General features: G+C 43.5%; 1 protein-coding gene across 1 annotated transcript in view; it reads right to left on the bottom strand.

The window, feature by feature from the left end:
* Nucleotides 1-15,932, bottom strand: part of LOC117363256 (sodium-coupled monocarboxylate transporter 1-like) — a 72,703-nt gene extending 56,771 nt beyond the window's left edge. Inside the window, exon 1 of the mRNA XM_033950667.1 lies at nt 15,582-15,932. Within this exon, the coding sequence (XP_033806558.1) occupies nt 15,582-15,932 (351 nt within the window). The remainder of the gene's footprint in view (nt 1-15,581) is intronic.
* Between the last annotated feature and the right edge of the window lie 221 nt (nt 15,933-16,153).

Raw genomic sequence — 16,153 nt, 5'->3', positions numbered from 1 at the left:
AAACAATGTACAATCAATGAACAACAGTCACTGCACAAGCATATCAACAACATCAAGAACAAAACTCAGCAAAACATTGGTATGGCACGAAATGATTGCAAAACCAGAACACTGAAAGATGTTCTAAAGCATTATGTCGTACTGTCCTGGAAAGAAAAATAATCTGTCATTTTCTTCTGGGCTGCATTTTGATACTATATCACCGGTACTCCACGCGCCTTGTAGGCAGAGCCTGCATGTCCATTATAGCCGAACAAAACTACAGCTAAAAGCGGCTCTGGAGACCAAATTGGTTGTCCGTTATATCCGAAAGTCCATTATATGCAAGTCTGCTATATGCGATGATTTTCTGTATGTTTATAAAGGCGCACAGCTGGGACCAGTGGACCTCATCCGCTATAGGCGAGGTTCCGTTATAAGCGAGTCTTTTATAACCAGATTATACTGTAACTAGTCTTTAAGCCTATTACATTAACGAGTGCTAGAATAGATGTGTCTTTCTCTCTCTCTCTCTCCTTGGCTGCTTTCTGTCTGTCTTTCTTTCTTTCTGTCTCTTTTTCCTCCGCTGTCCACCACCACCCCTTGCCAGCTCCCCCTGTCCAGCAGTAGCCCTTCTCCCTTCCTTTTATGTCCCCCGTGTCCAGCAGCACCTCTTCTGTGCTCCCCTTGTCCCTCTTCCCTGTTCCCCAGTCCATCAGCACCTCTTCCGTGCTCCCCCTGTCCCTCTTCCCTTCCCCCCGGTCCATCAGCACCTATTCCGTGCTCCCCCTGTCCCTCTTCCCTGCTCCCCGGTCCATCAGGGCCCCTTACCTGCTCCCCCTGTCCAGCATGTTCGTTTGCAGCCTGGTGAGGATAGCGGCCAGCTGTAGCGAACCTCGCAGGCCGCTATGCACCTCAGTAGCAAGTTCCTTCTGACGCGATCGCATATGTCAGAGGAAACATGCTACTGAGGTGCTGAATGGCCTGCGAAGTTTGTTACAGGCGGCCGCTATTCTCACCAGGGTCCTTTGAAAAGCGTCATCGGCAGCGGTACTGGGCGGCGATGATGCGGCTCTGGCGCCGCTGGGAGAGAGCTTGCCTGCAGCTTCCTTCAGAAGCAGTGGTTGGTGAGTGAGGGCGGGAGGAGGGGAGTGGCCAGAGTGTTCCCTGCCGCCGGGTTCTAAAATGGAACACAGCCACGGATCACACACCACGGCGGCAGGGAACACGAAACCCTTAGGGTTTTATTATATAGGATGCTTTTATTTCAAAATCTCATCTTGTAGGGCTTTTTATCCAGACTTTCCTCTCACCACCATCACCATTTTGGTAAATCATTTTTGGACCACATTAAGCCTCTCTATCCTTCCCAAACAAAGGCCTTTAAACAGGATAGCTCTTCTAAATTCTGCATGTTATTAATTTGGCACATTGGGCATTGAGTCAGCATTAAAATCAGTAGGTAACTTGTACTGTAGTATCATTTTTAATGTGGTTTAGTGCCTAGACCCCTTAGCTGGATAGTGTGGCTTCCCTGCTCTAACCACAGTTACCCAGAATCCTCATGACCTAATCCTCATGACAATAATAATAATAACAGCTTACCGTGTTTCCCCCATTATAGGACCTCCTCCTTTAGTAAGACACCCCCCTTTTTTTCCCCACCTGGGAAATATAAGGCCCCCCCCCCCGAAAATAAGGCACTATTTGGCAAGCATGTCTTGGCGATCCAGAGTACTGGTACAGTACCATATGCGTGGTCACACAACTTCCTGCTTCCGCTGTCCAGGAAAACAAGCCCTGTACACTGAGGCCCTGATTCTCCAAAAGTGCGTCCCGATTTTAGGCAGCTGTAGACGTCCTACAGCTGTCTAATCAGCCAATCGGGATGCAAGTTTAAAAAAAAAAAAAATGCTCCCCAGGCAGGCCGCCCGGGAGAGGCATCCTATACTAAACGCCGATTCTGTAACCGGCGTCTTTAGAGAATCGGGTTAAATTAGACGCGGCCGCTATACTTATGGCAGCAAGGGATCTCCCTGCTGCAATATGTATAGCGGCCACGGTTGTTGCGGCCGCCTGTCCCATCACCGACAGGAGAATGCCTAACTCCTCCTGTCGGAACCCCGAGCCCCCTCCTCCCCAAACTCGTAATCGCCGACAGGAGGATGCCCAACTCCTCCTGTCGGAACCCCGGACCCCCCTCCCCCCAAACTTGTAATCGCCGACAGGAGGACGCCCAACTCCTCCTGTTGGAACCCCGGACCCCCCTCCCCCCCCAAACTCGTAATCCCGGTTACAGAATCGGCGTTTAGTATAGGACGTCTCTCCCGGGCGGCCTGCCTGGGGAGCATTTTTTTTTTTAAAAACGTGCATCCCGATTGGCTGATTAGACAGCTGTAGGACGTCTACAGCTGCCTAAAATCGGGACGCACTTTTGGAGAATCAGGGCCTTAAATGTTTTTCTGGTTTGTGATGACCTGTACCATATACAGGTAATAAATGTCTTTTTTTCAGCAATAAATGTGTTCTGTATTCTTCTTCATGGAAAAATAAGACAACCCCTGAAAATAAGACCTTGTGCATATTTTGGAGTTTTTAAAAATATAAGACAGTGTCATATATTCGGGGAAACGGGTATATACCGCAATACCGTGAAGTTCTATGCAGTTTACAAAGACAATGACATCCTAGATGCTCCCCCCCCCAATTAATCTATTTAATTGTGAGAAGTTGAAAAAGGTGACTTATGTTAAGCCTACTTTCTAAAAGAAACATAAGTACCTACTGTCAGCCTAGCTATCGCTACCATTCAGCATTTTTAGTTGGCATTACTTATGTCAGCGAAGGCCTATGGGAAATTATATCAATCTGACTCTGGCATGGGAATGCAGATAGACCCTGAGGGCAGGGAAACTGATTTAAGTAGCCCTGATTGAATCATGACTAGCTAAAAGGTGTTAATGTCTGATTAAGAGGGTGCTTAGGACAATGGGTCCAGGTGCACAGATCAAGAAGATAGGCTGCTTGAATGGGACAAAGAAGCCAGAGACTAATCCCATCTCCATGCCTGCAAGTATCACACCCTCCTTTATTAATTAAATTAACCATTGTTTCAAACAGTTTACAAATTCTAAACAGAAAGATACTGGGACATACAATAATTTCTATATTCAGAATAAGATTCCAAGCTATAAAAGCCTCCTCTCTGCAAAACACAAATATCTATCAATCTATCTATCTATCTCTGGGCTCTTGGCTCTTGGCACTCTGGTCCTCTCTTCTATCTCTTGAGCTTTCTCTTTCTCTGTCTATCTTTCTCTTTATCTATGGAACACGAAGCATCACCCCATCCCCCTTTTCTCTCTCTCTGCCTTTCCCTGGAACTTCACACTTCCTTCTGGACTCTGTAAGGCAGGGAAACTGCTTTGCTCTCTACTTAATTGTAATGCTTAATTGTTGTAATGCCTATGAATACTACTTTTCTGTAAGACTATTTCTATAATATATTCTTTATGCAATCACCTCTGGCTGTGCCTTTTTGATTCTACTTCCTGGTGAGTCTTCAGTGAGGGCACTGAACCTGGGACCGGGTGTTTGTCAGGGCGCCTCTCAAGTGACCCCACCAACCATATATTGTGGGGGCCACTAACAAACCTGACACCTAGGTGCCTGCACCTTCATAAAGTAGGCTCCCAGATCCAACCTCAACAGAATGTAAAGACTAATGTACACCTTTACACCTACTCTGGAGCAGGTGTGAATGTATGTATAAGAACAGCCTTACTGGGTCAGACATATGGTCCATCAAGCCCAATAGCCCGTTCTCATAGTGCCCATTTCAGGTCCCTAGTACCTGGCCAAAACCCAAGGAGTAGCAACATTCCATTCAGAATCCTAAAGAATAGCAAGATTCTGGAATCCCAAAGAGTAACAAAAGATTCCGGAACCCCAAACAGTAGCAACATTCCATGCTACTGATCCAGGGCAAACAGTGGCTTCCCCCATGTCTTTCTCAATAACAGACTATGGACTTTTCCTCCAGGAAATTGTCCAAACCTTTCTTAAAACCAGCTAAGCTATCCGCTCTTACCACAACTTCGGACAACGCTATATCAAGGAAATTCTACAAGGAGTAGCTTAGTGGTTAGAGACTTATGTAGGACCAAATATAAACACTTTGGATACCTGGTTCAAACACCACTGCTGCTCCTTGTGATTTTGGGTAAGTCACTTAACCCTCCATTCCCTCAGGTACAAAATTAAATCGAGAGCCCTATTTAGCATAAATGTAACTGACCTTGAGTTGCTACTGAAAAGGTAGAAGCAAGATCCGAATAAATAAAACAGGCAGCATTTATATATGTGTCAGTGCTTTTATACTTGGTTATGTAGTATTCTTAAAGGCGATCTTTCTGTAAACTGAAATTAATCCGCTCTCTTCAATCTCTATTTGATCCTCCAGCCCTCGACATTTTTGTACATTCACTAGTTATTAGTCAACATGATTATTGCAACTCCCTGTATAAGGCACAGAAATATGATCATGTGACTCTTATTCTGAAGGCCTCTCATTGGCTGCCTCTTTACTTCTCCTAGGCATCACTTGGAAACCAGGGTATCTTTCCCAGCTATTGACACCCAATATCCCCTCAAGAACACTCAGATCCTCAACAAAACATCATTTGACAGCCCATACCTTCAAATAACTAGAGTATGACAACATGAGACGCTGCATGTTCTCTGTCCAGAGTCCTGAACTCTGAAATAAGGTACCAGAGCAATTAAGGTTACAGACATCCCTAGATCAGTTTAAGGCCAATCTGAAAACCTTCCTTTTCATAGATGCCTTCTGTTGAGCCTTAATTCTTCTTCCAGCGGGCATTGGATTCAAAAAATTTGATGACACATCATTTGTTCCTCTTATATGCCTTCCTTCCCCTGCCTATCATAATGATGGTAGTTCTCTCCTCTTCCTAAAAGAGAAGTCCATATGCCATTATTGAGATGACTTGGGGAGATCCACTGTGTATTCTATACTAAACTAAACTAAATCTTAAGTTTGTATACTGCATCATCTCTATAAAGATAGAGCTCAGCACGCTTTACAGGTAAATTCAATAAATGAGGGAAGGACATAATAAGAAATTAGAAGTTATGAAGAGGAAAGCTAGCTTTACGTTTTGGAGAAATGCCAGGTTTATCAGTTGCTTTCAGAATAATTGGAATGAGCCTAGGTTCTGCAGCAGGGCAGGGAGGTTATTCCAAATCTCAGTGAATTTGAAGAAAAGGGATTTCCCTAATTTACCTGCATACATGACGCCTTTTAACAAGGGGAAAGATAATTTGAGTTTGTGGGTGGATCTGGTAGTGTCAGGTCTCGAAGAATTCCAGGATAGTGGACTTAGGGGAGGTAAGAATGCCATGTAGGATCTTGAATATTAGGCAGGTACATTTAAAGTGAATCCTAGAAATCACCGGAAGCCAGTGAAGTTTTGACAGAAGCGGGGAAACATGGTCAAATTTGCTTTTTGCGAAGATCAACCTAGCCGCAGTGTTCTGGATCTGCTGAAATCTTTGAAGATTTTTATTGGTTAGACTTAGATAGATGGAATTACAATAGTCCAGTCTGGAAAGAATGATTGATTGTACAAGGACAGCAAAATGTTGTTGGCGGAAGCAGGATCTCACTTTCCTCAACATGTGAAGACTAAAAAAAAATTTTTTTACCAGAGAGTTGAGGAAAGTGTAGAGTCAATAATGATGCCCAAAACTGTGCTTGAGAATATGTTAGTAATTTTTTTTTTTTTTTTAACTTATCTGTGCTGGAGCGGAGCAAAGACTTGAACAGGTCTTGACGCGTTTCACATCCAGCTGCCTCAGAAAACCTGATGCCAATTTTTTTGCAATGCTGGTGTCATGATCTGTTACTTCTTTTCACATCGTAAGATCTTAAAAGATGTGAGAAGAAGTAAACAGATCGTAAGACCAACACTGCAAAAAAAAATCTGTGTCGGGTCTATTGAGGCAGCTGGATGCGAAACGCTTCAAGTCTTTGCTCTGCTCCAGCACAGATCATTTTTTTTAAAAAAATTACTAACGCAAAATTTAACACAGCAAAGATATTGCAAACTTAATGGATGCAAAGCTCTGTGATTGAAAAAGGAGAGATTTTCTGCTCTGCTCTAAGTCTGGTCTTTCACTTGAAGAACATGCTATATTGCATTTGAGAGAAAATAAGATGACAGCATAACACAATTAACATAAAATAATACAAAACACATCTCTGAGCGATATGCGTGTGACATTCAGAGTTAAATTGAAGAACAAAGCAGGAGCAATAACATTTCAACGCGTTAGTAAACAAGCCCAATTCCACTGTTCATTTAAACTCCTTTTACCCCATTTATTACCACCCTCTGCTTCTTGTTTATGCTTTCTGCTCTCTAATCCTTTGCATTCATTTGTGTTGCCCGCCTGTAGCAATGAATGCACTCATCTGTGAGATTCCTTTCCAAGCCCTAAAATTTGCATGAAGTGACAGTTGGAGAACAGCCAAATGTTGACACGGGAAGTAGAAGCTAGGACAAAACCATTGACTCAACATAGTTAAAAGGTCATAGAACAGGAGGAGCTCCTGAATAGGGTGAGGGAAGAAAGTTACATTATTAGGATGAGCTGTAGGGCGGAACTGTTCAATCTGTAATGCAGATAAACAATCATCACCTAAACGAGAGATTACTAGAGATGGGTGTGATATTTAAATGAGGAGAGAGTGAAAGGGTGAGTAACCTGTACATATATGTATTTCCTTATAGTCTTTGTGTGAAATAGTGTGGTGACCGTGTTAGTCCACTTTCCAAGGTACAAGGATTTAAACAGGGATTGGATGGATTCCTGAGGGATAAAGGGATCGTGGGATACTGAGGGAGGAGCTGGGATGTAACACAAGTATAGGAAGTTAACCAGGTAATGAGTATAAACCAACCTGGTTGTGCATGTGCAAGACCGGAGGGCTAGGACTTCGATAGGAAGGCAGGACTTAAATGAGAAACCAAGGTGGCAAGGGAGCCCCTTCTGATGATTCAGACAAGTCTTGACCTGTTTTTGGGCCACCGCGGGAGCGGACTGCTGGGCAGGATGGACCTGTGGTCTGACCCGGCAGAGGCACTGCTTATGTTCTTATATAGAAATAATACAAAAAAAAAAACAAAGGAAGTAAAGTAATTCCTTTTTTATTGGACTAACTCAATGCATGTTATGATGAACTTTCAAAGGTTACCCTTCTTCTTCAGATCAGAAATAGGCAAATGTTGACAAATATCAGTATATATAAGGAAAACATGAAAACATTTCAGGGATAGTTTCACAGGAAGAGGGAGGGATTGAGCGAGCAGGAGACAGCGAAGTGACAAAGCAATTTTAAATATCTTTGTAGTGGGAAAGGAAGCCCAGATCTTGGTTAAGTCTTGTCGGGTAGGTGACAAAATATTTTATCATTTTAATTTCAAAGGTTTTGCATTCTTGGATTGTCTTAAAGTTCCCTTTTTGCATTCTTACCATAAAATCATGGGCTCAGTGGTCACTTTTCCAAAGTGTTGTCCGACATGAGTGACATCCTAGTTGGTGTTGCAATTTTTAATATGATATCTGTGTAAGTTGATTCTGGTCTTTAGCAGTTGCCTTATTTCACCAATGTAACACTGAATGATTCATACCACATTAGAAGATGGACATGCGAAGGATCCCTTTATGCTGAATGGTTTTTCCCACATGAGTGACCGTGGGATCCTCTGAGATGGGCTCGCACAGTTTGCAATTTGCCACTCCATCTGTAAGCTTTTGCCTTTCTATGAAATGCTGGGGCCTGGGGGTACCTTTTTGAGGACACTGCCTACCACCGGATACCAGAAATTTGCTCAGCTTCTTGGGGCACCTGATTGCTCTCTTGCATGCTACGTGATGAGTTTCTCCTGAAGAGAAATCTTTCAGATCACTTTTGATGTGGTGTTTGCCACCTCTGACAGGATCCCTGTATGAGATGACCACCAAGAAGCCAAAATGTATGTCCCTATGGCTGTTCCTGGGCACATTTGACGCCCTCTTTAATTAAATTCCAGGCCCTACAGTTTATGTATTTCTTGCTCGTGTTATGCACAGAAGTGATTATAGCCATTTGAATTAATTTAACCTGCAAAGATCCAGTTCGGTTTCAGATTAAAACAAGAGGTGTTAGAAACTGAATTCTTGCTTGTGTGACAGAAGATGGCTAAATGTAGATATTATTTGCAGGATGAATACCTTAGGTGCCTTGTGGTGATCTAAAGAGATCTAGTGAATTGGGGAAAAAAAGAAATTTCCCATCTACATGGGAATCTTTCTTTGAAATTATCTGTCAAGCATGAGTTACGTAGGCTTCCTATTCCCAGAACTTCAGAAAAGGAGGACATGGCCGGGGAAATACGGATGTCTGGTAACCCTAGTCATGTGGCTCCATCTCTATAGGTAAAGGTGATATTTTATCTTATTCCAGACTCAGCTCCAGACTATCTCTACTTCAGGAAGCAGGTGAAAGCCTGGCTCTTCACCCAAGCCTTTAATACTATACACTCATTCTGCACCAGGATTAGCTTGCTACACACACTGTAACTAAATCAGCTCTTTATATCTTGTTTAACTGTATGAACATCTTGCCTTGAGTTTAGCCTCCCATCTGTTTATCCCAATGGACAAAACTCTTTATATGGTACTTAGGCCTCTCCCATTGTATCCCAGGATACATTGAGAAGGCACGGTCACACCATTTTGAAGAGGCAGGCCCTGAGGTAGGGGGAAGAAGGCAACCCTCCTGCTACTTGAAAATCTTTGTGTTTGTGTGTGTGTGTGTGAGAGAGAGAGAGAGGGGTCTGTTGCTTAACTGCGTCCTGGCCCACACAGTCTGGGAGGGGGGAGTTGAGGAGGGTATGGTTGTCAAGCAGGTTCCTGGCCCAGCCATTGGACCACCATGGATAAATTTTGGGGACTTGGTGGGGGTGGAAGGGGTCAGATCTGGAGGGGGTCTGCTGGACAATCAGGAACTTCTTTTGTGCTGGGGGTTGGGAGGGAGTCTACTGGACCATCAAGGATTTTTTAGGATGATGTTGGAGGGTCCTCTGGACATGCTCAGAAGAGCTGTGCTTACTTCCTTATAGCCTCTCTCCCCGTCCGTGCATATCAGCTTCTCTCCTCCCAGCATATACGGTTCCTTCCTATTATTAATCACTAAATGCATTACTCTGCATTTCTTTGCATTGGATTTTAGTTGCCAGGCATTAGACCATTCCTCTAACTTTTGCAGATCCTTTTTCATATTTTCCATTCCCTCTTCGGTGTCTACTCTGTTACAAATCTCGGTATCATCTGCAAAAATGCACACTTTTCCTTCTATCCCTTCAGCAATGTCACTCACAAACATATTGAACAGGATTGGCCCCAGCACTGATCCCTGAGGGACTCCACTACTCACCTTTCCTTCCTTCGAGCGACTTCCATTAACCACCACCCTCTGGCGTCTGTCCGACAGCCAGTTTCTGACCCAGTTCACCACTTTGGGTCCTAACTTCAGCCCTTCAAGTTTGTTCAACAGCCTCCTATGAGGAACTGTATCAAAGGCTTTGCTGAAATCCAAGTAAATTACATCTAGCATATGTCCTCGATCCAGCTCTCTGGTCACCCAATCAAAAAATTCAATCAGGTTCGTTTGGCACGATTTACTTTTTGTAAAGCCATGTTGCCTCGGATCCTGTAACCCATTAGATTCAAGGAAGTACACTATCCTTTCTTTCAGCAAAACTTCCATTATTTTTCCAACAACTGAAGTGAGGCTCACCGGCCTGTAGTTTCCTGCTTCATCCCTGTGACCACTTTTATGAATAGGGACCACATCCGCTCTCCTCCGATCCCCAGGAATCACTCCCGTCTCCAGAGATTTGTTGAACAAGTCTTTAATAGGACTCGCCAGAACCTCTCTGAGCTCCCTTAGTATCCTGGGATGGATCCCGTCTGGTCCCATCGCTTTGTCCACCTTCAGTTTTTCAAGTTGCTCATAAACACCCTCCTCTGTGAACGGCACAGAATCTACTCCATTTTCTCATGTAACTTTGCTAGACAATCTCGGTCCTTCTCCAGGATTTTATTCTGTGAACACAGAACAGAAGTATTTGTTTAGCACATTCGCTTTCTCCTCATCACTTTCCACATATTGGTTCCCAGCATCTTTTAGCCTAGCAATTCCATTTTTCATCTTCCTCCTTTCACTAATATATCTGAAAAAATTTTTGTCTCCCTTTTTTACATTTTTAGCCATTTGTTCTTCCGCCTGTGCTTTCGCCAGACGTATCTCTCTCTTGGCTTCTTTCAGTTTCACCCTGTAGTCCTATCTGCTCTCCTCTTCTTGGTTTTTTTAATATTTCACGAACGCCAACTCTTTCGCCTTTATTTTCTCAGCCACTAGGTTGGAGAACCATATCGGCTTCCTTTTTCTCTTGTTTTTATTGATTTTCTTCACATAAAGGTCCGTAGCCATTTTTATCGCTCCTTTCAGCTTAGACCACTGTCTTTCCACTTCTCTTATGTCCTCCCATCCTAACAGCTCTTTCTTCAGGTACTCTCCCATAGCATTAAAGTCCGTACGTTTGAAATCTAGGACTTTAAGTATTGTGCGGCCGCTCTCCACTTTAGCCGTTATATCAAACCAAACTGTTTGATGATCGCTACTTTCCAGGTGAGCACCCACTCGAACATTAGAGATACTCTCTCCATTTGTGAGGACCAGATCCAATATCGCTTTTTCCTTGTGGGTTCCGTCACCATTTGTCTGAGCAGAGCCTCTTGAAAGGCATCCACGATCTCCCTACTTCTTTCCGATTCTGCAGACGGAACATTCCAGTCCGCATCCGGCAGGTTGAAATCTCCCAACAGCAGAACCTCCTCTTTCCTTCCAAACTCTTGGATATCCACAATCAGATCCTTATCAATTTGCCGAGATTGAGTCGGAGGTCTGTAGACTACACCCACATAGATAGAAGTTCCATCTTCTCTTTTCAGAGCAATCCATATCGCTTCTTCCTCTCCCCAGGTCCCTTGCATTTCGGTCGCTTGGATATTGATCTTTACATAGAGAGCTACTCTTCCACCTTTATGACCATCTCTGTCCTTCCTAAAAAGATTATATCCCGGTATGTTTGCATCCCATCCATGTGATTCACTGAACCATGTCTCTGTGATAGCGACAATATCTAGATCTGCCTCTAACATCAGGGCTTGCAGATCATGAACTTTGTTGCTTAGACTGCGAGCATTTGTGGTCATCGCTTTCCAGCTATTTTTCAGCGATAATCTCCTTTTTCGTATGGATTTTTGTTTCGTTTCACTTTCCGTTGCAATACTAAGAAATGAGTTGCTGATATTGCTTATGTTGCAGTCTTTACTACTATCACATCTTTTCTTTTGCCGGGGGTGGTCTCTATAATTGTCCTTCGTACATACACCACCCCCACCTTCTAGTTTAAATGCCTAGAAAAATATTGTCTAAATTTCTCTGCAAGGTTTCTTTTTCCTGCTGTAGTAATATGTAGCCCATCAGTGCAATATAACTTCTTGTCCTTCCATGTATTTCCCCATTCTCCTATGTACCTGAAGCCTTCTGGATGACACTAGGCTTTGATCCATCTATTAAAGTCTTCTGTGTTTTTCACTCTTTGCTCTCCCTTTCCATATGCAGGCAGTATTTCAGAAAAAGCTAAAGTGTTTACAAAAGGTTTCACGCCCTCACCAAGCTCCCGAAAAGCTTTCTGTGCTGCAAGTGTGGAGTTGTTGGCCAGGTTATTTGTTCCCAGATGGATAACAACATCAGTGTTAAAATCCTTAGTTTCTTCCTTAATTATAGTCAGTATTTGCCTGGAACTCCTGGTAGCTGAGGATCCTGGAAGACATTTCACTATTTTGGTCTCCTCGCCTTGTGTTCCAAGGTTAATGGTACGTAAGATGCAGAAGGATATTACAGATACACCCAGTGTCAAGTTGGGACTCCCTCACTAAGTGTGTGGTCAAGACAAGACAAGACAATAAATTAAACAGGTAGATGCACAAATTCATACAGGTGCTCCAAGGGAACAAAAGTCCCGTGAATTGATCACAGAGGATTACACAGGGTTTTACCACCCGGAGGGGTACATCTCCCGGATATAGGTCTTCATCAATGACATTCAGGATGCAGCTGACCAGTTGCTCCTTCGGGAAGCTGCAGCAAGTAGGCTTGGGATGGGGACTCTTGGCAAATGAGGAGTCACTGCCTTGAGTTGTGGCAGGATTGATGACCCAGGGGGCCATGAAATGAGCAGGGGGGCCATGTAGGAGGAAGGGGACTAGGATTTGTGCCACTCTAAAGTGAGGGCTCCTACCCCTTGATGGCTGAGTAACTGCTCTTGGATGGAGAGGCATGCCTGAAAAGTGGCCAGCGGTACCCATTCACTTGAACAGCGAAAGGGGATGGAGCAGTCAGCGTGGCCCAAAAAGCTTGGATGTTAGCTTGAGTCAAGTGGGAGTAGAGCACGGCTTGAACGTTGGTGCCAACTCATGTATAATCAGCTACAAACTCCAAAAATGACTAATGTAAATGGCAGCAGCTCCAGTTTCCTCCGCTTTGTGTGATAGTGTGGCCCCCAAGTCTAGATTAGGACAGCTACTAGCAGGGTAGTGGGAGTGTGTGGTACAGTGGTTAGAGCTACAGCCTCAGCACCCTGAGGTTGTGGGTTTAAATCCAGCACTACTCCTTGTGACCTTGAGCAAGTCACTTAATCCCCATTGCCCCAGGTACTCGGACAGTTAGGGAGAAACTGCTTGAGTACCTGAATAATTTGTAAACCACATAGAATTGTAGGATATGCAGGAGAGTCCCTGGACATCGTGTATTTGGACTTCAGCAAGGCCTTTGATAGTGTCCCACACCGTAGGTTATTGAACAAGATGAATGCAATGGGCCTAGGAGATACACTGACGCATGGGTAGAAGACTGGCTTAGCGGCAGACTTCAAAGGATGATGGTAAACGGTATTCCCTCAAAAACATCGGAAGTGACCAGTGGAGTGCCGCAGGGCTCAGTTTTGGGCCCGATACTATTTAATATCTTCGTAAGGGATCTGCCTCAGGGACTTCGTGGCAAAATTACATTATTTGCCGATGACGCTAAACTATGCAACGTTGTGGGCAACGCAGCAGAACCAGATAGCGCAACCATGCCCGACACTATGAAGCAGGACCTGCTTTTGCTGGAACAATGGTCCAGTACTTGGCAACTGAATTTTAATGCCAAAAAATGTAAGGTGATGCATCTTAGTAGCGGAAATCAATGCAGAACATACACCCTGAATGGTGAAAACCTAACAAGAACTGTAGCAGAACGGGACTTGGGAGTAATCATCCGGGAAGATATGAAAGCGGCCAATCAGGTGGAGAAAGCTTCAACAAAGGCAAGACAAATGCTGGGTTGCATCAGAAGGAACTTTATCAGCCGAAAGCCTGAAGTCATACTGCCGTTATACAGATCCATGATGAGATCTCACCTGGAGTACTGTGTTCAGTTTTGGAGGCCACATTATATAAAGGATATGAAGAGGATGGAGTCGATTCAGAGAATGGCCACTAGGATGGTCTCAGGACTTAAAGATCTCCCATATGAAGAACGTCTGAGCAGACTACGTTTATATTCTCTCAAAGAACGCAGAGAAAGGGGGGACATGATAGAAACATTCAAATACATCACGTGCCGCATTGAGGTGGAGGATGAAATCTTTTTTCCTATGGGTCCCACAGCGACAAGAGGGCATCCGCTAAAACTCGGGGGGGGGGGAAGGTTTCATGGGGACACCAGGAAATACTTCTTCAATGAAAGGGTAATTGATCGATGGAATAGTCTTCCACGTCAGGTAGTCGAGGCCAGTAACATGCTAGACTTCAAGGGACGATGGGAGAGACAGGTGGGATCGCTCAAGAGGAATGCTTAATAGATGGAATCTCGAGGGATGGAGGGTTCTTGAGTGGGCAGACTTGTTGGGCCTTCGGCCCTTTTCTGCTGACATACTCTATGTTTCTATAAAAATAAATTATTAAAAAGAAATAAATTAGTGATAACTAAGTAGTTATTGTTAGTCCTAAGTATTGTTATACCTAAGTAGAAATTAAGTTGCATGTTGGTGATAATTACTGTATTGCTTTTTGTTAGGTAACCATGCTGCGGTCTTCATTGGCTGTCCATGGAGTTCCATTTTAAATGTATGAGGGGGTGCTGGAAAGTTTTCAGCCCAACCAAGAAGAGAATGACGTGGACATGGTTCAATCAATGATCTGAAACAAGGTCAAAATATAGAATTTCGTTCCTGCATATTGGCACTTAACGAAACAAGATAACACTCTTTCTTTTCAGCTACAGTGGCAACGTAATGTTCTGAATATAGGACGTTGGCTGGTTGGGCTGAGAACTTTTCAGCTCCTCCTCTTAAGTGTCTGTATGCTTTTTAAGATGCCAAACATCTATCCATTAGCAGAATTTTAATCTAATCTGATCTAATCTTTGGTTTATATACCAGATCATCTCCCAGTAGAGCTCAACTCAGTTCACATATAATTAAGACTAGAGTACATAGCAGAATTGGCTGTTACTGCAAGAACTGTACAGTAGAGTCAACAAGAGCTGATTATAGCACATAAAAGATCAACGTGATCACAGGCAGTTGGTCTAATCAGATGAGAACAAAAACACTGGAGAAGGTGATGTTCAAGATACAGACTTTATTGAAAGTACAGTCCAATAATCCACATGAAGAGATACCTAGGACTCAGGTTATTGTGGACTATGGACCCAACACGGTCTGTGTTTCGACAAAACTGGTCTTCCTCAGGGGTCTCTGAAGGTCCGAATGCAAAACCTCGTGGATCAAAGACTAAAAACAATCCTGATCCATGAAATGAAAGCCAGTTCACCAACTTACTGCATTTGCAGCTACAAAATTCTGCTATAGTTTTGTGGCTTAAACTACATTACTTGGGGGGGGGGGGGGTAGGGAGAGGGTTGCCACTGAGCTACATAGGTATTTTAAAAATGCCATGGTGAAATATCCCTGTTCCTTATAACGGAAAGCATTTCTTAATTGTCTGCACTTGTCTTACTCTTCAATCCAAATTCCTCAGAACAGCCTTAGACTTTAAGGACAGGAGCATCAGGCAAATACAAAAGTAATTAAAATATTTAAAAATCAACTGATCGAAACATAGCTACACCTAGCATCCTTTCTTTTTTTAATTCAATTTCAATTTTGTAAATACAGGGACTACATTAACAATGGCTCTTTAAAATATATACAGACTATAGAGTAATGATACCAGATAGAGTACATTAACTATATACAATAGTTATATAAATTTAGAAAGGGGTCAAATCATGGGGAGTTCAATTCAACCTGTCTTTTTTTCAACCCAGGTAAATGGAGGATGGCCCAGATCTAAATCAAATGAATTTACCTCATGCCACAGTCTTTGAACAGTTTAGAAAACTGAAAACAATTTCTTACCTCGTATGTGCTGGTGACACCCAACCTATAGAAGACGGGGAGGAAGACCTCTGAGCTAATAATAATCACCAATGTGTAACTTATGGCAAAAACAGCATACATGGCCCCAAATCGATACACTTCCGCAGGGGTTCCCAAGACAGTCACTGCAGACATGAAGCTAGCGGTGAGAGACAGAGCCACCGGGACGGCTGACATGCTCCTTCCCCCCATCAGGAAATCTTTCGTAGTTTTCTGGCCCCCACCAGCAAATGCATAATAAATGCCGATGGCAGCAGATATAACCAACATGGCAGCAAAAACCACATAGTCCCAAGCGGTGAAGGAGCCAGTCACCCTCGCTCCACTCATTTCCTTCTTGAAACAAAATTTCCTCTGTATATCGTTTTTTTATGGGGGGGGGGGGGGAGCACACCTTTTTTTTTTTTCCTTTGCTTTTTTGTCACAGGATTTTAAAATATATTTCAGCAGGATTTTCCTTTGAGGAACGGCAACGTTTTGAGGGTCAGATCCAATCTATCCTCAGGCACTTGACAAGTCTGCTAAATTCTGTATCTGCTGGGTATCAGAAT

The sequence above is a fragment of the Geotrypetes seraphini genome, chromosome 7 (assembly GCF_902459505.1).
Source record: "Geotrypetes seraphini chromosome 7, aGeoSer1.1, whole genome shotgun sequence".
NCBI classification, from domain to species: domain Eukaryota; kingdom Metazoa; phylum Chordata; class Amphibia; order Gymnophiona; family Dermophiidae; genus Geotrypetes; species Geotrypetes seraphini.
Note: the sequence above shows the minus strand (reverse complement) of the source record. Positions and strands in the feature narration are given on the sequence as shown.